Source organism: Carettochelys insculpta, chromosome 1 (genome assembly GCF_033958435.1).
Source record: "Carettochelys insculpta isolate YL-2023 chromosome 1, ASM3395843v1, whole genome shotgun sequence".
Classification (NCBI taxonomy): Eukaryota; Metazoa; Chordata; order Testudines; family Carettochelyidae; genus Carettochelys; species Carettochelys insculpta.
The window spans coordinates 321,873,497-321,896,110 of record NC_134137.1 but is presented as its reverse complement, the minus strand read 5'-3'; the positions used below and the strand labels follow the sequence as shown (position 1 = coordinate 321,896,110).

General features: G+C 43.2%; 1 protein-coding gene across 2 annotated transcripts in view; it reads right to left on the bottom strand.

Moving 5' to 3' along the window:
• NELL2 (neural EGFL like 2) overlaps nucleotides 1–22,614 on the bottom strand; it is a 280,288-nt gene that overhangs the window by 19,074 nt on the left and 238,600 nt on the right. For both annotated transcript variants that reach the window (XM_074984071.1, XM_074984072.1), the window contains one exon: nucleotides 2,170–2,310. In XM_074984071.1, the coding sequence (XP_074840172.1) occupies nucleotides 2,170–2,310 (141 nt within the window). The remainder of the gene's footprint in view (nucleotides 1–2,169; nucleotides 2,311–22,614) is intronic.

Genomic DNA, 22,614 nt, shown 5'->3' with positions numbered 1-22,614 from the left:
CTTGCTATTTAATTTCCCTTCCCTTGGCTTCTCAATCTTATAGAAATTGGATCACTGTTGTTTAGAAGCAGTTTAAATGCTCGTCTTCAGCGATGGACATACTGTAAAAAATTTTAGTACATCTAAGTTTTAATTTGGTTTAACAACCAAATGTCTAGTAGCCATCACCAGATTACTGTGTTAAAACCAGAAAGTAAGTTCAGTATTACAGCCAAAGATAAAACCAACTAAATATTTTCATGGATAATTAGTTAGTGCATCACTTGTGAATAAACAGATGGGGGATCCCTGGTTGGAGAGAACAGAGTTTCTCCAGAACTATTTGGCATGTTCTAAAATCTGTCTGTCCAGCATTGAAATGCAGCCAGTTCCTGATGGAGAAGCCCAGCCTTACAAAGTCAGTAACTCATTCAAATAGCCAGGCCGCTAATACACCTGGGAGCACAGGCTTTCAAATGTGGCACAAATGTACTGAAGAAGTAATGAAAGGGACACTGAAAAGGTCACCCTTAGTCTTGGTGGACAGCACTCCTTGAGGCTGCATCACTGAAATTAGTTCCATTCTTTCCCTTTGGGAATCGATGCTGCCTACACATCTGAGTTTAAAAACAGCTGAGCAGCTCACACTGGGTGAACATTTATAACTTATAATTATAGTTTATAATTACCAAATATGAAGAAATATGAACAATTTTGGTCTCATCAAACCAGAGCAGAACACACAGTCATGTTTGCCTTAAACCAGCCTTTAGAGCAGAGTCTCACAAATGGTTAGACTGAGTGCTTCATACGAGGAGAACTGCATCTTAAAATAAACGTATACCCACTAACTTGCTATTTCCATTTGCTACAGCCTCTGGAATGACTATACACAGCACTCAACCCCACAGTCCCGCCCCACCTCCAGTGTTCCCAAGCTTCTGATGTTATTCCTCAAACTGCTGCTTTCCAAAGGCAAGTATCAGAGGGGTAGCCATGTTATTTTTCCAAAGGCAGCAATTCTATGAGCAGTAAAAGCAACATGATAATACCCTGGGGGTGAGCAGTGGTTTATTATTAGACCTCCTGAATCATTCTTCACAATAAGACAAGTTTCTCAAAGAGGCATATTCTAGTGTACAGGGTAATTGGAGAGGAGGAACTAGCTGGCTAAGTTTCATTTCTGCATGTAAAAGGAGGTTCCCCTGTCTACCTCCTCTGTGAGGTCAGTAGTGAGAGAATGTGGTGATCTTTCCAGCCTGCTGGTGTACATATGGATCATCTGTTCAGTAGTATTTCACTTTAGAAAATCTCTCCCTAACCACAGGGTTATCCTTCTTCTCTGCTCCTCCCCTTTGCAGCTGGCTAGTGAAGAAAGCCAGTACCTATATAGATTGGAACCATCTCCTTGCTCTGAGGTGGAGAGTAGCAAGAGAGAAGATCCTGGCTTTCAAAGAGCAGGGACTGCAATTCAGCCTAGCTTACCCTGGGACGGGAGAAGGGCCATACACAGCCTGGTCCAATATTACTGCAGACAAGCAGGTATAGGGGCAGAGAGATTCTGATACTGGCTGAGCTGTAGACTATATAGGTGACCTCAGACTGGTCACTGAGCCCACACCGTACTCCTCAATTCCCCATCTGCGCAATAGAGAAAATAAGATTTCCTCTCCCCTGTTTTTGTTTGTCCTATCTATGCCTACTCTGAAGTCTTTGGGGAAGGGCCCATTTCTCACTTTATGCCTAGGCAATGCACATCAAAATGGATCCCCACCCATTACCAGCTGGGGACTCTGAGCATTACTGTACGGCAATCCCCCAGCATGTGTGGTTTCAATTTGCACTAAACTTGCATTAACATGAGTTAAGTGCAAATCAAACTGCTCCTGCCCCCGGCTCCCCCAGCTGCAGCAAGCAGGGGAGAAGCTCCACAGTAGTGGCTGTCTGCCCGCTGGGCTTCCCCAGGTGTGGGGCAATCTGGGGAGAAGTTGTGCCTGGCTCCTGCAAGCCCAGGGGAGCAGGGAGCCAGGCTGCTGCATGGTTCCCAGCTCCCCCTGCCCAATTTACACAAAATTTTATTTATGTGAAGGTGTGCAGGAACACAACCCTCACATAACTCGGGGGACTACTGTACTATGAATGCTAAAAATATGGGACCATTCGACATTTGCCCCTTTATTGGATACTGACCTTCACATGAGTCTCCACTTGGTGAAAACATCCCATTGTCATGGTAGCCGTCCCTGCACTCACAGTGGTACCAGCCAGGCAGGTTAATGCAGTTAGCGCGGCTGTCACATTGAACAAAGCCATCTGAGCACTCATCAATATCTGTTCAGCAACCAAAAAGAGAAAACAGGAAGTCACACAGCTGAATCTGCAACATTTGTCTGCCGACAATACAACATTTGCTGCATTACTGAATTTTATAAAAATGGTTTTAATCGTTATTATTAGATCACAATAATGGTCTGCTGTAAATCAAAAAGGAGACTGTGTTGTTGAACTTCTTCCCATAAAAGCTGCAGAATAATAGAAAGGCCATACTAATGAATGCAAAGGATGATCAAGTAGCTTTCTGTATCGCTAAACACTAATAACTGATTCAGACACAACAAATGGTAGTTAGTGTGTTATTCATGTAAACCTCCCAAGACACTAAGGAAGAGGTCCCAATTCAAAGAATAAATACTGTATTTCCAATTATTAACCCCCATGGTCAATCCAGCCAATCTGATATAACCAACACTATGTATTTCAGTAGCATATCAAGACAACAAATCCTTGCTGTCTCTGATAGAGAAAGACTGCTCTTATAAAACATTAGGCATAACTACTGGAGCAATTTGGCTGCTTTAAAGAGAGAGAGTACCTGTAGCCAAGGGCGGGAGATGGGGAGGTTGATATTTCACTTTAATTATGTGTGTATTCCATAACACACCAGAGCTACATCTACACGTGAAGCCTACTTTGAAGTAGCCTATTTCGATGTGGAGACATCAAAATAGGCTATTTCGATGAATAACGTCTACACGTCCTCCAGGGCTGGCAACGTCGACGTTCAACATCGACGTTGTGCAGCACCACATCGAAATAGGCGCTGCGAGGGAACGTCTACATGCCAAAGTAGCACACATCAAAATAAGGGTGCCAGGCACAGCTGCAGACAGGGTCACAGTGCAGACTCAACAGCAAGCCGCTCCCTTAAAGGGCCCCTCCCAGACACAGTTGCACTAAACAACACAAGATCCACAGAGCTGACAATGAGTTGCAGACCCTGTGCATGCAGCATGGATCCCCAGCTGCAGCAGCCGCAGCCAGAAGTCCTGGGCTAAGGGCTGCTGCACACGGTGACCATAGAGCCCCACCGGGGCTGGAGAGAGCATGTCTCTCAACCCCTCAGCTGATGGCCACCATGGCGGACCCCGCTATTTCAATGTTGCGGGACGCGGATCGTCTACACGTGCCCTACTTCAACGTTCAACTTCGAAGTAGGGCGCTATTCCCATCCCCTCATGGGGTTAGCGGCTTCGACGTCTCGCCGCCTAACGTCGATGTTAACGTCGAAATAGCGCCCAACACGTGTAGCCGTGACGGGCGCTATTTCGAAGTTAGTGCCGCTACTTCGAAGTAGCGTGCACGTGTAGACATGGCTCAGATGTCCTTCCCTCAATTATTTTCTTCCCCAAGAAAAAGACAGCTTCTGGACTCAATTACATCCCCACTTACACTAGTTTTACATTGGGGAAATATCATTATCCTCAGTGGAGACAATCCTGATTTATACTAGTTACTTCTGCACTGAGGGTAAGGGAGAGCAAAATTAGCCTTCTATCACAAATAGCCAAAAACATGGCCAGGTCTTATAGGCAGAGTACAACTTATTTTTCTCCTGCTAGTGCTACCTAGTCTTCCTTTGCAATGCAGATCTCTTAAAAGGTAGCCTTCCACTAACTAAACTTCTTCCGAAGATCCCACCCTTGAACAGCTTTCTGGACACTTTTGTTAGTTCCAGCAAGGTGGTAGCTAAAAGCTCAGCATGTCAGCTGATTTTATAAACTAAGCATACCATGTTGTGTTGATTTCCAGTACCTTACATTACATGTGGTAAGCTACATTCTATCCTTCTGTACCTGTGCAAACACATTCCCCCTGCAGACTGCAGACTATTACAAAGTAGTACCCATGCTCAGGGATGGTGTTATGATGTTAATGAGTACTTGAGTACTGCATGCAGATGTGGTCTCCTCGCCTCAAAAAAGATATACTGGCATTAGAAAAAGTTCAGAAAAGGGCAACTAAAATGATTAAGGGTTTGGAAAGGGTCCCATATGAGGAGAGGCTAGGGAGACTGGGACTTTTTAGTCTAGAAAAGAGGAGACTGAGGGGTGATATGATAGAGGTATAGAAAATCATGAATGGTGTGGAGAAAGTGAATATTGAAAAGTTATTTACTTGTTCCCATAATACAAGAACTAGGGGACACCAAATGAAATTAATGGGTAGTAGGTTCAAAACTAATAGAAGAAAATTTTTCTTCACACAGCGCACAGTCACCCTGTGGAACTCCTTGCCAGAGGAGGCTGTGAAGGCCAGCACTCAAACGGAGTTTAAAAAAGAGCTTGATAAATTTTTGGAGGTTAGGTCCATAAATGGCTATTAGCCAAGGGTAAAGTATGGTGCCCCTAGCCTTTAGTCAAAGGCTGGAGACAGATGGCAGGAGACAAATCGCTTGATCATTGTCTTTGGTTCACCTCCTCTGGGGCACCTGGCAGTGGCCACTGTCGGCAGACAGGATACTGGGCTGGATGGACCTTTGGTCTGACCCAGTATGGCCATTCTTATGTGCTTATCAGCTGGATGCAGCCCTGGAAACAGGAATACAAAGTATGATTTTCGTTACCATGGCCAACATAAGCTTCTGGAAATCTGGAAGGAATTGTATTTTGAACCATATGAGGCACAAAGCTCTAAAGATCAGCAGAGTAAGTCTAAGGTTATAAGTATCGGAGGGGTAGCCGTGTTAGTCTGGATCTGTAACAGCAATGAAGGGTCCTGTGGCACCTTATAGACTAACAGAAAAGTTTTCAGCATGAGCTTTCATGAGCACAGACTCACTTCATCAGATGCTGGTCTTGGAAATCTGCAGGGCCAGGTATAAATAAGCCAGAGCAAGGGTGGGGATAACAAGGTTAGCTCAGTCAGCAAGGGTGAGGCTTACTACCAGCGGTTGATCTGGAGGTGTGAACACCAAGGGAGGGGAAGCTGCTTCTGTATTTAGCCAGCCATTCGCAGTCTTTGTTTAAGCCAGAGCTGAGGGCATTGAATTTGCAGATGAATTGTAGCTCAGAAATTTCTCTTTGGAGTCTGGTCCTGAAATTTCTTTGCTGTAGCGACCCAGCTGGTGATAACAGGGTCTATACCAAGCCTCACAAATGTGTGCTCACATAGGTATGAGATGGCCAGCAGTTTGGCCAAAGCCAGAGACTCCACTAGAGACTTCTACTGTGAAAAGCATTAATTTCTCCAGCTAGAACTAAAAAGCTAGGCCCAGAATTCTTTGGCTCAGGCACAGAGGAAGATACATAATGCACACTGGTGGGTTACACACTTCCTTTGCATCTGGGCTATTCATCTCAAACATGGAAATGGCAGAAATGCTTAATGATTTCTTTGTTTCGGTCTTCACCCGCGAAGTCTGAAGAAGAAATGCCCAACAAAGTGAACACTAGTGGGAAAGGGATAGGGTTAGAAGATAAAATAAAAAAAATAAAGAAAAAGTTAAAAATCACTTATAAAAGTTAGATGTTTGCAAGTCACCAGGGTCTGGTGACATGCATCCTAGAATACTCAAGGAGCTGATAGAGGAGGTATCTGAGCCATTAGCTATTATCTCTGGAAAATCATGGGAGACAGGAGAGATTCCAGAAGACTGGAAAAAGGCAAATATAGTGCCCATCTATAAAAAGGGGAATAAAAACAACGCAGGAAACTACAGACCCGTCAGATTAAATTTCTGTGCCAGGAAAGATAATGGAACAAGTAATTAAGTAAATCATCTGCAAACACTTAGAAGGTGTTAAGGTGTAAGGGAACAGCCAGCATGGATTTGTAGAGAACAAATCAAGTCAAATCAAACTGATAGCTTTCCTTGATAGGATAATGAGCCTTGTAGATAAGGGAGACGCAGTGGATGTGGTGTACTTAGACTTTAGCAGGGCATTTGATACAGTCTCATGCTATTCTTATCAATAAACTAAGCAAATACAACTTAGATGGGGCTACTGTAAGGTAGGTGCAAAACTGGCTGGATAACCATACTCAGAGAGTAGTTCTTAATGGTTCTCAATCCTGCTGGAAAGGTATAACAAGTGGGGTTCCGCAGGGGTTTGTTTTGGGACCGGTTCTGTTTGATATCTTCATCAACGATTTAGATATTGGCATAGAAAGTACGCTTATTAAGTTTGCAGATGATACCAAGCTGGGAGGCATTGCAACTGCTTTGGAGGATAGGGCATAATTCAAAATGATCTGGATAAATTGGAGAAATGGTCTGAGGTAAACAGGAGGAAGTTTAAAAAGGACAAATGCAAAGCACTCCACTTAGGAAGAACAATCAGTTTCACACATACAGAATGGGAAGCAACTGTTTAGGAAGTGGTATAGCAGAAAGGGATCTAGGGGTTATAGTGGACCACAAGCTAAATAGGAGTCAAGAGTGTGATGCCATTGCAAAAAAAGCAAACATGATTCTGGGATGCATTCACAGGTGAGTTGTGAACAAGACACTAGAAGTCATTTTTCTGCTCTACTCTGTGCTGATTAGGCCTCAGTTGGAGTATTGTGTCCAGTTCTGGGCACCGAATTTCAAGAAAGATGTGGAGAAATTGGAAAGGGTCCAGAAAAGAGCAACAAGAATAATCAAAGGTCTAGAGAACACGACCTATGAAGAAAGGCTGAAAGAATCGGGCTTGTTTAGTTTGGAAAAAAGAAGATTGAGGGGGGACATGATAGTGGTTTTCAGGTATCTAGAAGGGTGTCATAAGGAAGAGAGAGACAACTTGTTCTTTTTGGCCTCTGAGAATAGAACAAGAAGCAATGGGCTTAAACTGCAGCAAGGGAGGTTTAGGCTGGACATTAGAAAAAAGCTCCTAACTGTCAGGGTGGTCAAACACTGGAATAAATTGCCTAGGGAGCTTGTGGAATCTCCCACTCTGGAGACATTTAAGAACAGGTTAGATAAATGTCTATCAGGGATGGTTGAGACAAGGTCCCTTCCAGTCCTAGCATTCTATGATTCCATGATTCTATGTGGGGAACAGATCAAATCGTATATCAGATAAAACCACACTCACACAATGATTAATCACTTGGCCAATGCTAGTGGTTGAACTGGGGACCTCACGTGTTATCCACCTTGCTGCATTTTTTATTTATACTGAGAGAAAATTGCTGTTGGGTGTCTTATTTACATAGGACATAGACTCAGATCTACCATTTTTTATTAAAGGGTTGACACAGTTACTTTTATAACTTTATACCTAGTCTAAGTACCTCCATATAGACTTTTAAATGGGCTATAATTAATCACAGAGTCTTTATTTCTTCTGATTAATGCATCTCTTCCTGATGATTGCACACACTCTGTCAAACCTCTTTCTAGTTACTTTATTTGGTGCTCACTAACAGCATCAAATTCTGGTGTTACATGTCTCATTCAAAAATATTTTTGCTTGTATCTTAAAAGGTATCTTAAAAGGCCACACTGCAGATTACGGACTAGGAAGGAAATATCTTCTGGTTCAAAACACAGAAGACTCCACTCTACAGGGTACCCCAAGGTTCTCAAGGGTTTTTCTTTCTGAGCCTGCCCTCTCCCCACAGCATGTTACAAAAATTCCATGGTCCAAGAGTGCCACAGAAACTGTTTTTCACTAGATTAAAAACCAGGGCCAACACTAAGTGGCAGCCAGAAGAGCAAGTGCCCCAAGGCCTGGGAGGCCCTGCAAAACTAAGTTGCTCAAGCTTTAGTTTGAGCTCCTGGCAGTGGGATTGGGGATTTGGCTTTCTGCCCTGCTTCACAATGAGTCTAACACTAGCCCTATTCTCTGATTTATTCTGGAAGACTATTTGAAACCTGTGTGCACACCTGTGCAGGGGGCTCTCGACCCCAGGTTGAGAATTGCTGTCTCAAGACACCAAAACATCAAGCCCCACCACAGTACTCATAAACAACAATTCTTTACAACTTTCAGCTGTTCAGTCTGTCTAGCTCTCAAATCAATACATAGCTTCTGTATGGCAAGGAATCGGGAGACAGCATTATTTCAGGAGAGTTCAAGAGAGCAGAGACAGATCAACGAGAATTTGTTGAGGAAAGAAACTGGTTTACAGTCTGAGCCTAGGCCCCTACTGTTCCCTCAGATACTCGAAGATTAAAAAAGGTCTGAAATCTTGAACTGTCCTATGTCTCTAGGGAAAGTTCAGTTTGAGAGCCAGCTTGCTTGCCAGTACATGATCCAAGTCAATGTGCTAAAGGCTGGGATCATACGTTCAATACACGGTAGCTTTTTGGAGTGGGCTGAAGCTAAAAATCCGACAGAATCAATGAAGTGTGTAACCTAAAAGGCGGAAGGTGTAGAGAGTTTTTCTGGCTTGATGCAATCTCAACAGCTGCTACTAAATAACATGTACTGCACTGACTTGATGGTACATTTCTCCCACTGAAAAGTCATATTTACGTATAGGTCAAAGTAGCACACATGAATTAAAAGAGGTCTGTGTTCCTCTCTCCAGAATAATTTACTTGTGGAGCTGTATGCTTTCTGATTATACACAAGCGTTGCACACACAGGCTTTATGAACTAATAGATCATTTAGGAAAAAAACAAGCTTTGAATGACATATCACTATTGGCAAATTGACAGCCAAAGCAGGCATTCTGTATTTATTTACAAACTAACTGACAAAACCTGCATCACAAAAATATTATATGGGAAGAAATGTTTTTAAAGAGGTGAATAAGCAACAAAATACATTTTTCCATGTCCTTATGGCTGAATACATGATGTTGAATGGAGTCATGTATGAATCCCTAATATGAAATGTCCTGATGGAAGCATTCTGCTCATCTTTAGGGCTATGTCTACACTAGCCCCCGCCTTTGGAATGGTGGATGCTAATAAGATGTTCTGGGATATGCTAATGAGAGCCACAGCACTTCAAAAGTGCCACTTTCAATCGCGTGCGGGGTCCTTTCGAAAAGGACCCTGTGTAGACTAGCTGTGCACGATCAAAAGCAGCACTTTTGAAGTGCCGCAGCTGCCATTATGCTAATGAGGGGCTGCATATTCATTGAAGCACCTCATTGGCATATCCCAAAGTGTCTTATTAGCTTCCCCCTTTTGAAAGGCGGGGGTTAGTATAGCACAGCCTAGATATCATATTCTTGACTGATCGAAGGCAAACAAACTGATTCATTGCAACCAGTGCTGAACATGCGGTTTTCCTTGAAATGGCTCTGCATCACACAAAAGGTGCTCTCCCCAAAGTTTCTCCCTACCACTAATCTTCCGCAGCAAAAAATTCCAATGTGTCTTCCAATCATTTTTAAAACCAAGATTTCTTTAGGTATGAAACCAGTTGCTAAAAAGCTAAAAATGTTAAGCATAAATTATGAGTCTCACTCCACAGCAGGACAAAATACACAACTTTGTGAAACTAGTAGAAGATGCAGCAAGAAAGCACTGAGAAGAGCTGAACTGCTGATTTCACAGAAATTCTTCCTGACATTTGGATAAGAGGCTTTCTATTTTCAAATGGGTGTAGGATGGCTCAGGAAGGGCTGGAAAAGAATCTACAGCTCACGTGATCTTCTTAGCAAAGGGAAAGCAGCCAGAAGTAATTTCTCTCTTTGCTGTGGAGAAATGTTCTCCGATGAATCATCTTGCAGATGCTCACTCAGAAGTATGACTTGACAAAGGAAGAAGAACTGATTGAAAAGCTTTGCCTGGCCAGTGGCTCTGGTAGATCAGTGGACTATGTGCAGCTTCAAAAGCTCTAATGAGCTCCATTTTTTATGCGGTACTGGTTAGGTACAAGAAAACTGAATGCTCCTCATAAGGGGGTTCCCAAAATAGACATCATCCTACTTTTTTACCTAAAAACAAAATATAAACAAACAACCCTCCCACTCACAACAATGGTGTAACTCAATGCAGGGCTGCGCTTGGCATTTGCTTTGTTACCTCTGAAGGCAGGTAGGCAAAAATGACAAGTAAAGGTGGTGCTCAGAGGCAACTTATTTTAGCAAGAATGATCAAGCTGTCTTATTGTCACAGAGCAAACTCCTCTTGTGTCTATGCTGAAGAGCTTGTTGGTTTTATTTTGGAGGGGTTCCTTGAATAATCAGTGTGACATTTTAAAGAATATTTAATTCCACATCTTTCACTTTGCTCAACAAAACACATAGATGATGGCATGAGAAACCATGGAGCGGGGGGTGCCTTAAGGAGAAAAAGCTACAATCCAATACGTGTGGGAGAAGACAGCATTTAAAATCTACAGCATGATAGGACACACCCTTTGAATTGTTGGGCCTATGGCTGAAATCCTGGCCTCACTGAAATCAATGGCAAAATTCCCATTGTCTTATATGGAGCTGGAGGTTCACCCTCTGTCGTCTTCCTTGGTCAGATACACAACACGTCCCAAGTACTCCCTCCCAACAGGCTTTGTGTGCGGAATGATGGGCCAAGTGATGAGAGCATTCTCCATCCTCAGAGCAGCCCCAAAGCCCACAACGGCTACTTTCATCCAAGGCTTCCAGAGATCCGGTTCCTGCCGCAGCCCACCTCAATGGGCCATGGTGCTGGAAGAATTTATACAGTGGGAGTGCTGAGAGCCACTGAACCAAACTGTAAGCCCTAGATATAATGGAAAACACTTCAACTCAGGGGGTGGGGAGATCCCCTCACACTCTTGATTCCATCAGGTATGTCAGGGGAGCAACACAGTGGCAAATGTGCCACTGAATTTCCTGCTTATCTGAGAGCCATCACTCCTTGGCTCCCAGAACATGGAGCTCCAGTTCTGCTGGATTCCAAAAAATGTAGACGGTCTGAAAGCTCTGCCAAATACGCAGCCTCTATGAAGCGGTGCCACTTTGGCTCTCCTCTCACTAAACTAAGTGATTGGGCAACAAATGGCAAATGAAATGTTATGCTGATAAATGTGAAGTAATGCACGTTGGAAAAAAAATAATCCCAAATATATATGCAAAATGAGGGCGGCTAATTTAGCTACAACTCCTCAAGAGCGAGATCTTGGAGTCATTGTTGACAGTTCTCTGAAAACATCCATTCAATGTGCTGCAGAAGTCAAACGACCATACAGAATGCTAGGAACCATTTTTTAAATAAGGAAACATCTTATTGCCTCTATGGTACGCCCACATCTTGAATACTGCATTCAGGTGTGGTCGTCTCATCTCAAAAAGCTATGTTGGCATTAGAAAATGTTCAGAAAAGGGCAACAAAACTTATTAGGATTTGGAACGGGTACCATAGAAAGAAAAAGTGAAAGACTTTTCAGCTGAGAAAAGAGAAGACTATGCAGGGGATATGATAGAGGTCTATAAAATCATGCCTGGTGTAGAAAGAGTGAGTAAGGAAAAGTTATTTGTTTTTCCCATAATATAAGAACTAGGGATCACCAAATGAAATTTATGGGCAGCAGGTTTAAAACTAACAAAAGGGAGCTTTTCTTCACACAGCACATGGTAGGCCTTTGGAACTCCTTGCCAGAAGATGTTGGGAATACCAGGACTTCAACGGGGTTCAAAAAACAAGATAAGTGCATGGAGGTTAGGTCTGTCAGTGTCTATTAGGGTAGGAATGGTGTCCTCAGCCTTTGTTTGTCAGAGGCTGGAAATGGTTGACAGGAGAGGGATCACTTTGATGATTACCTGTTCTGTTCATGCCCTCTGGGGCATCTGGCATTGGCTTGTGTTGGAAGACAGGATACTGGGCTAAATGGACCTTTGGTCTGACCCAGTGTGGACATTCTTATGTTCTTATGATCTGCCTCTTAACAATTACTTGGTTTAAAAATCAAAATTGATGTTTCCCATGACTTTTAAAACTAAAATCAGCCAAACAATTTATTTCTGCACTTCCTTAAGTAAGTCTATTCTCTTGGATGAATAATGTTTCCCAAATCTTGCAAACTGAAGTTATTCTAATAAAACACACTAGATGTTACTATGCCTGGAATTTTAGAATTAAGTATCACATACATCTAACTTACTTTAGCATGTAAAAACACCTTGTATCTACTAAATCATCTATACTTATGCCTCATATGTGACTTTTCTGAACTGTGGTGATAGCCTGCTGCAACTCTTAGCTACTGTATCCCTTTGCTTTTGGGGATACGAAGAAAACTTTGCCTCCCGGAAAACTGCCATGTAATAGTGTCTTTTGATAACTGATAAAATCAAAGCAAAATACAAGCCTTTCCTAACTATTGACTGGTACCATGTCTCATTGCAGTAAGGGAAATGGAGTAGCTGGTATTTTGATGATGAATATAAATCGAGAATGTCCCTATATAAGAGCCTTTGAAGCTTCATTATGGGATCAAATTGCCCATTTAAAGACAAGCTAATTCTTTCATACAACTATAGGCATCTTTTCTGGTCAATCTATGCTCCCCCCAGGATTCGGGGAGGGCAAGGATGGATTAACACCAACTTTGCTTCCTCTCACTTCAAGGGTTGCTGGATCAGGCCTCTATTTATTGGAGTTCTTCATATTTAACATTAAGCACAAAATTTTGCTCTCAGGGACACAAACTGACATTAGTGGGGTTACACAAGTGTAACGGAGCAGAATTCAGCACTAAAATTCTTCCATTTGTAAGCAACTTTTTCATCTCGATATAAACAACGTCTTGTAACCCTTTTCCCTCAAAGAGAACATATGTCCAGATAGCTGCTGGATATTTCCACATAGCCTTTTTTCCCCTCTCCATTCTGTATGATTTTCCAGGGAAGGGTAGTGTGCTACCCCACATTCTTAGTCTGTCAGCTGACCCCGCCACTTAGTACAGACATGGTAACTCATCCCTTAGTAGTTGGACAGATATTACTTTTTCACACGAGCTGTTGAACAGCCAATAGGAGCTATTCAGTTTTAGTCATTATTGACCTCAGCTAAACATAAAATAGCAACTCAGACACGGCCCATTGCTAGCTCCCAGAGACACACTGTCTGTCCCCAGCAATAAACATATTGCAATTGTTTCCAAAATCTTGCGAACTGAAGCTTTTCTAATAAAAACACACTGGAAGCTCCTATCTGGTGAAAGCACCAAAAAGGGAAATCATTTCAAAACAGATTGCAGCAGTATAAGGAGCTACAGCAACCCCAGAGATATTTTAAAACAGCAGAAGGTGAAACTGAGCATTGGCCTGCTAAACCCAGGGTTGTGAGTTCAATTCTTGAGGAGGCCATTTAGAGATTTGGGGCAAAGAGATTAAAAAAGGGATGGTGCTTGGTCCTGTCAAAAGGGCAGGGGACTGGACTTGATGACCTCCTGAGGTCCCTGCCAGCTCTATGAGATGTGTAACCTGAAATGGTTGTTATCTTCCAAAATCCTTTGGCTCACCCAGATACTAACATGCCCAGAAATACATCAATCTACCTAAAGAGGTTTTTTTTTTTTCCTGCAAAGAATGCTGAAAACAGTGAGGCTGCTCACAGTAGACAGCAAGTTCTACATGGATAGCACAACAGCCAGCTTAGGCTTGTTTGACAACTTGTTTGGCTCATCAAGACTCAGAAAACACTGGGTGCAATAAGAAAGGACTTTATCCCATTTAGTGCTCAGTGCACTCAAAATCCATTGAACAATCTACTCACTGTATTAACTCGATCTTTTACAATAGGTGTGAAAATATTTCATTTTCCCTACAGCTAGTCCTAATTTGCAATCTTCTCTACTTAAAAATAGAAAAATATTTTTGTTATTTTCATGTGACAACAGTTCTAATACTTGAAGGCTGCATTTACACTACAGGGTTTTGTCGACACAACTGGCATTTTGTCGAGAACTCCCGGGGACCATCCACGCTTAAAATGCATTCTGTTGACAGAAAATAGACAGAACGCAGCACTTTTGTCAACAGCCTTCTGCCTCTTCCCCATGAGACATTATGATGCCTTTGTGACAGATTCGGTTGATAAAAAACAAGTGTGGATGCTCCATGGGGGGCGGTCTTTTGTCAACAGAACAGTTCTCCATGGCACCAGTCAGCTGCCTGGGGGGATGCCCTGTCCACAGCAATCACACCTCTATGCTCTCTGCCTCTGGCCATTCTTAAAGGTGCAGGGAGCCCTGCAATCCCCGTGGCAGAAAGCTGAGAGTGTGCAAGCGCCAGAGCTACAAACTCCTCACCCTGCAAGCTCTCTTACACACTCCCCAGCATCACCCCCAGCCCTGGCTGACAGTCAGCAGCCCTGCAACACCCTGGGGCTGTCAGGGGAGCCTCAGGAGGGGTCCCCAGAACCCCTTCCAAGCAGCAAGCGATGGGCCCCCTCAAGATCTGGCCCAAGATACAGGACCTCATTGGGCTGTGGGCTGAAGAGGATGTTCTCTTGGACTCCATGGTCAACGGCGAAATGCCCCAGCCTACAGCTGGCTTGTCACCTCCCTGGCAACATGGAACAGGTCCAGGTGAAGGTCAAGGAACCGAGGCAGGGATACACCTGGGCCCAGGACACAGCCAAGAGGTTGGGGTCAGGACCTGCCCCTACTATAAAGAACTCCACAGCCTCCTGAGGGCCAAGGACTCCTCCCCCTGAGATGCCACAAGGGGCACAGCTGAACAGCTCTGCCTACCGAAAGCTGGAGCAGCAGCCCAGGATCCAGGCAGCGACGGAGGGTCACACCACCTCAGAGGCCAGCGAGTGACCTCTGATGATTGCCCTGGACTTGGGACCCTTCTCCAGGCAGGGCACATCCAGGGTTTCTGCGGACCTCTTTAAGGGACCTTCCTGTAAGTTTGTTCCCTGTGCATCACACTGCAGGGGTTGGGGTTGGGGTTGGGGGTGGGTGGGAGCCCAGCCCCTGCCTGGGCTGGAGGTGGGTCAGCCACATAGGCACTGGCCTCGCACACATCACCCGGCATGTGGGTACTGCCACAGGTGACAGTCAGCACCCACAGCGCTGTGAGCTGCACACTCATGTGAAGGCCTCAGAGAGGGGCCCAGGCCAGGGACCAAAGCCAGCCAGCTCAGGAGTGGCACCAGAGAGGAGAGGCACCCCACCATTGCCAGGGCAGGCCTGTGGCCGGCGGGGGTCATCACTAGCCTGCAGACTTACATGGCTGTACTGAGGAGGCAAATGGACTGCCTGGAGCAGTGGCTGTGAGAGAACTGGGAGCGACAGGCACAGGAGTAGCTGACATGGGCCTGGGACCAACTGATATCCCACCTGGATGCTGTCACCACCATCCGGGGGCGACCAGTTGGCCCAGACACCTGTGCCTGCTTCTTCTGCTCCCACTTCCCCTGCCACTGTTGCTGCACCATTCCTGCCCCCGCTGGACATCCTGTTGGCTGTGCTTGAAGTGGAGCAGTGGCTGCTAGCCACAGCTGCCCCCCTTACCATGACATCCCCCACCCAGGCTCTCCCTGCCCCCCACTGAAGCCCCCTCAACCTCTGTAACTCCCTGTGCTCCCAGCCCCATCCGAGCCCCAACCTTCCTTGAACACCTGGTGGGAGGGTATCCCGATGGTGACACATGTTGGGGTCCCGCTCCTGCCTCCAGGGTTGTGATCCCTCCCCCCATCCAATTAAGATGCCCCCCATTCCCTGTTCCAAGCCTCTCCCCCCAATGTGTATAGTTACCCAGTGCTGCACAATGTCCCTCAACAAGGTAGGCAAGCCTCAGCAAGGGCAGGGAAGGTGGGTGGGGGGTAATCCCTTAAAGGACGCACCTGGCTGGGGCTCCCAGAAGGACTTGACAGCATGGTACCCTGTCTGATGAGGTTCCAGGGTCTGTTCTGTCAAGAGAACAGCCAGGCTGCATGGCCGCTCTCTGTCAACAGAGTGGTTTGCTTTTCTGGTCCACTTTGGTGAGTGGATGTGATCTGTCAACATAGGTTTTTTTGGAAAATATCTTCCGACACTACCTTCTGTTGACAGGTCACTGTAGTGTAGATGTAGCCAAAGCGACCCTGCTGTTCAGTTGTACCTTTGAAGAGAGATCTGCCCTGCATCTCTGGCCCCAGTGGGGAAATGTAACAGCCTGAAAGTAGTTTGATACACAGCAGCTCTCCCTTTTAAAACATGTTATTAGTCTTTGGGATTTCCATCTTGTTAAACTGTGGCTAAATATTGTTAGAACATAAACATCACACAGCAGGGTGAAAAACAGCAGAATACAGAGATGAGGTAACTGATGTTATTCTGCATGTCTCAAATATGTTTTACAAAGGTCCATCACCTCTTTTCTTCTAATGCTGCTTGTACCCAAATACACTCCTTTTCTTAGTTATTAAAATTCTGCAGCCTATTTTCTTTTAGAATCTTATTCTGTTTATCCAGTTTGCTGAAAATGTTAAAAGATCTGACCTCACATTCTGAGTATGACCAGAATTCCGTTCACCATATAAGGTCTCATAGAAAAAGTTTTGCCGAACCAGATACCGTAAACTCTTTCATATCTGGCATTCTATTATCCGGAACTCTCAAATAACTGTCATTTTACCCATAAGCAAATTTTAGTTAAGTTTTCCATAAGTACTATATAATGAAAGTAAATACAAATATACACAGCAAATACAGGATAAGTTTATGGTGTACAATACTACTGTTGTTTGTAAATAAAGTACTCTGCATACATTTTTGTTTGTTTCTTAAAATCTAATCTTGTTTTTCTTTAGAGGTATGCATTACTGGGTATACCTCTCATTACCGAGAACATTTATATATCTGGCAACTTCTCTGAAAGAGTTTACTGTAATTTTCTTGAGTATCCTATATGTAGACTTCCAAGAAAGTTTATTATTATTAAAAAGAATATAAAGGGCCAGATTATGATTGTCATGTGGGGGTGCAGAGGAAGGGGAATTATGCATTCTGACTAGTGCCGTCAAGCAATTAAAAATAACTTGTGAATCCTTAAACAATAATGGAATGCCATTTATATACATATTTTGAATGTCTTTCATGTTCTAAAATATACCGATTTCAGTTCCTAAATCGAATACGAAGTGTAAGATGCTCCCTTTATTTTTATTTCTATTATAAATATTTGCACTGTAAAATAAATAGTATTTTCCAATTCACTTAATATAATATTGCAGTTCAATCTTTTTATTATGAAAGTTGAACCTGCAAATGTAGACTGTACAAAAAGAAATGCATTCAAAAATTAAACAATGTAAAATTTTAGAGCCTACAAGTCCATTCACCTATTGTTAATCGCTCAGATTTGTTTATATTTGCAGAAGATAGTGCTGCCTGCTTTGTATTTATGTCACCTGGAAGTGAGAACAGGCATTTGCACGGCACTGTTATAGCTGGCATTACAAGATACATGCCATATTCATTAAACATTCATGTGTCCCTTCATGCTTCAACCACCATTCCAGAGGACATGTCCATAAGGATGATGGTTTCTGCTCAATAACATTCCAAAGCAGTAGAGACCACCGAGTCAGATGTCCCCAGAAGGCTCATTTTCTTTTTTGGTAGTTTGGGTTCTCTGGTTTCTACATCGGAATCTTATACTCTAAAGACTTCTGAAAGCACGGTCCACACTCTCACCCCTTCTCAGATTTTGGAATGCACTCCAAATTCATAAATCTTGAGTCAAGTACTATAGCTATCTTTAAAAATATCACCTTGGTACCTTTGTGTTTTGGCAAACAGACAGTGAAAGTGTTCTTAAAAAACAACACATGCTGAATTATCATCCCAGACTACTTTAACATGCTATAGCATGAAATACATGGCAAAATTTGGGTAAAACACAGATAAGACATACAATTCTCTCCTAAGGGATTCAGTCACAAATTTCATTAATGCATTATTTTTAATGAGCATCATTAGCATGGAAACATGTTCTTTGGAATGGCAGCTAAGCAAGGAGGGGCATACAATGATTAACATATCTGGCATGTAAATAACTTACAACACTGGCTACAAAAGTGGCATACAAATGCCTGTTTTTACTTTCAGCTGATGTGGTAAATAAGAACAGGCAGCATTATCTCCTACAAATATAAAGAAACATATTTCTCGTAGGCTGTGTCTATACTACAAAAATAACTTCAAAGTTGCTTACTTCGAAGTACAACTTTGAAGGAGGCAACTTCGAAGTTCAGCATCTACACACACTCTACTTCGAAGTTAAACTTCGAAGCAGGGCACTACTCCATTCCCAGGAATGGAGTAAGGACTTCAAAGTTGGGCTACCTACTTCAAAGAAAGGGAAAAAAGTGTGTAGACTCTCTGCTGGCTACTTTGATATAGTGCCTAACTGTGAAGTTAACTTCGACGTTCGTTCCTAGTGTAGACACACACTTAGTGACTGGTTGAACAAGAAACAGGACTGAGTAGACCCGGAAGCCCTAAAGATTTGAGTTCAGTTTTTGTTTTTTGTTTTTCAATGTAGTTATGTAATAAATATCTGTATTTGTAAATTTTGATTGCATGGTAAAGAGCTTGCACTACAGCATGCATGTGACTGAAAAATACTATTTCTTTTACCACAAAGTGAACAGTCTGTGTTGTAATTGAAATCAATATAAATGAAACTGTAGAAAAACACTGAAAATATTTAATACATTTCAACTGGCATTTATTGTTGAACGGTGTGATTTACAAGCAATTAATTTTTTCATCAACCATAAATTGTTTTGAGTTAACTGCAATTTATTGACAGACCTAATTTTCACCATACCCCAAAGCACAGCAGAAATCCCTGAACACAAGGACTGTTTCGCTGTACCACAACAGGTACTAGCCAAGTAAAAGAAGAGTTAGAGGAAAGGATGGAAATTATTGTTATAGCCCCTCTCCCTGCACCGCACTGGGGAACTGGGCCAGTGGAAGAGGAGGTGCATCTGCAGCTCCTTGAAAGACTGGTGGCATTGCTACTGCTCTGTACCCTCCCCAGAGCTCCAGCAGAAGTTCTGGCTGAGTTACCTAAAAGCCCTAATTGAGCCCACGGGGTATGAAATTAGAGTGTCAGTTCTGAAACTGTGGTTGGGACCCCAAAGTGGGTCATTACCCCATTTTAATGGTGCTCCCAAGGCCAACATTAGACTTCACGGAACGCAGGGATAACTCTGAATCCCAAGCACTCTCCCCCACCTGGGGTAATGGGTTTCAGGCTGCAGCCCCTCACACCTGGCATGGTGCACTTTGGCCTGGAGTCCCTTTTGCCCCACTTGGGGTGGTAGGATTAGAGGTCTGACTACCCCCAGCAGGGGCCGTGTCATAACTTTATTTTCAGAGTGGGGGGCAGGGAGGGTGCAAATACGATGGAACACCCTGGAGTTAGAGCAAAGGATATGGAAGTCATTTTCAAATCTACACCAACCAGCTGAGTTAATACAGAAGGTTTGTTCTTCCCCATAAATTCCCTTCTGTCATGTTGTATGAAAAAAATAAACCTATTCTTAAAACAGGTCAGTTCTTGTACCTTAACACGAGCATGACTGCATTTTTTAAAGTACTCTGTCTGTGGAAAACTAATTTAGTTCCATTAATGAAAAAGTGTGATTGAGGATGTAATACAGAATTATAGTTCATTAATTCTTCAAGTGTGTAATTTTCCAGACTCCTGATCCCCCATTGATTTCTGCACAACTCCATAGGTCCTGCTAAATGCCAGCAACAGGAAATTCAATCGTGTTGTTATTTCATGTGTGGCAATGGCAGCTCTCCAAAATTAGATAGAAACATTATGAAAGGGATTTTTTCCAGTTACTGCTTCACCATGCAACCCTGTTAACATTTCTTTGTTGTCAAAAATTGATCAATCACAGACTCATAGACAACTGAGACTATGACAGTTCCTCATTATGCAGCCAATACCATCAAAGGATCTGACACTTGTAACAACTGAAGATGATAATACAGAACACCTAATTAGGCATGATGAATTGGATGCATGCTTCAATTGTTTAAAAAAATTCAGGGAATATATTTTTCCACTAGGATCTGTGAAATTGGTTACGTCAGTGCCCATTAAAGAGTTAGACTAATTGATAGTACCAAGGTTCTATTTTCAGCTGTTGACTAAGATACAGTTTTGATTTAAACTTGTGTATATTCTGCAATGAAGCAGCTAATCCTCAAATATAATTGTAAACTTCTGCTTCACTGTTAACCTTTACTTTAACAAAAGTAAACTATTTTCCTGAGGGGGAGGGAAACCATTTTGCCCCCTCAAAGTATATGGAAATGGCCATTTTTGGGCTACAAATTGCTCTTTGGGACTCACATAGCTTCATTTGTAACAGGACAAATTTACTTGCAGTACTTTCTTAAAATGCTATCAACTAGTGGCTATTGGTAGCATTAACCTACAGAACTTGCATACGTACATTATATCCAAACAGAAAAGATTTAATTTTGCAAGCTGCCATCTGAGTCTCATGTCGAAAGGGCTATCCTCTGTCTTCAGTCCCCATATTACAGCCCTTATTGAAAAGAATACAAATTCCATGTATGGGTCAAGTATGTGTCCCTGAGTTTATATACAATATTTCAGGTCAAATTCTGGCTATCACCTTCCATGACATATGCTAGAAATCTTGCTCCCAATAGCAGGGCCAAATCCCACTGCAGTCTTTGAGTCTTTCCGTCAACTCCAGTGGCCTTTATTAAGGCTCAAGGAATGCCAGGGAGAAGTTTCTGACTCTTTTGAAGCACTTTGGATACATGTCTGTAGGCCAACGTGTCAAGGGATGTGACTGAATATTAATCTGCATGTTGCAATAGGGGCCAGTTATGGAATGGGACTCATGCTGGTGGCAAGTGCACTAGCTCACTTACATAATCCCATCAACGTTGTTAATGAACACTGAAATGTTTGCTTGAGCGATATGGGTGTAAACGTAAGGTCTGACTCTTTAGCGGGAAGAAGCTCCCTGCCATTATCTATCGGTGAACCAGAGAAAGAGACAGAACAAGCCAAGCTTTATTTTGAATGTTTGTTACCTGATATCTCACAGCAAATATGTTGGTTAAAACACATTTAGGTTTTGAGTGTCGGGGTTACAAAATGTTACCCTAACTGCGTGACAAAATGGTAACAGAACGGTACGTAATATGTTCTGAGTGAGGAATCATCCTACCCACAGCCTCGGTCTTGTGTCACTAAGTAGTGGAATTTAGACAGCAAAGAGGAATGGAACACCTCTATTTATATAGGAATTAATCCTTTCAGCTCAAGGATCAGGTATGACATGGAACTGGCTCTCACTGTGCAAAAATTTAGCTGAATCGACTCTGATTAGGACCCCACTTCCCAGCACTACTAGAGTTGGATTAAGAGGTGGTGCCACTGGACTGGGCACAGAATCATAGGGCCGGAAGGGACCTCAGGAAGTCATTGAGTCCAGCCCCCCGTTGCTGTAATGGGCACTGGGTAAGATGCCTCTTCATGGAAACCAGGCAGCAATTTTGCCGCTAATGTTTGGCCCCATCCAAATGCACTAACAGACTCTAGGACTCCAGTAACCACTAACAACAAAGCAGACATGGGAGGCAGCTGAGAAGAAAAGGAGAAAATGGTGTGCTAAAGGGCTATTTACTTATTGGATGGTGGGGTTGGGGGGTGGGGAATGTTGTGTTAAAAGGATATTAACTCACATAAGCTGCAAGGGAAAACTGAGGAAAATATAGCATGGGGGTGGATGTTTTATTATTTGTGTAAAAATATTGTTGATGTATCTTCCCCTTCACAAACATTTCCTCATTCTATACAAAGGCTCACTGTGGGGCGAGAGGGCAAGTATTGATTGTGAAGGGCATTCAAGGAAGATGTTCAATTTTCCTGTGTTGATTGGTTAAAACATCACTGAACCTTGACAGGTGGGCAGCCTTCCATTTACAATAGCTCTAAGGAACGGTTACGCTTCTTTGGGAAACAACAGCCCCCTCTATCCCAATCACGGACACATGTGAATCCACTCAGGGATTTGAATATGAGAAAGCCATTTGGCTGAGTATAATTTTTTGCTACAGGCGTGTATGTGCATGAGAGAGAAACAGGAGACACACAGAAAGACACAGAGGTGGAGCAGAAAGCCAGACGCAGCCTGAATAAGTGATGAGACAGAGACAAGACGAGAGAGAGTGCTTCTGAGCTGAGTGCTTACTGAGGACATTGGATCTGCAAACCAAGGAACTAATTCCTGTGGTTTGATTTCTGCTGTGTTCAGGGAAAGAGGAGTTTGCACATTCTTTGTAGGTATGTGGGATTGCCTCAGAGACAGGTGATTCTGTAGTCCACTTCTCCTCCTAACAGAAAGAACCTGCAGGGCCCCAGACTGTGATGAAACATTGAAGTCAAATGGGGTTACAGCAAGTTCCTGGGCAAGTCTCAAACTT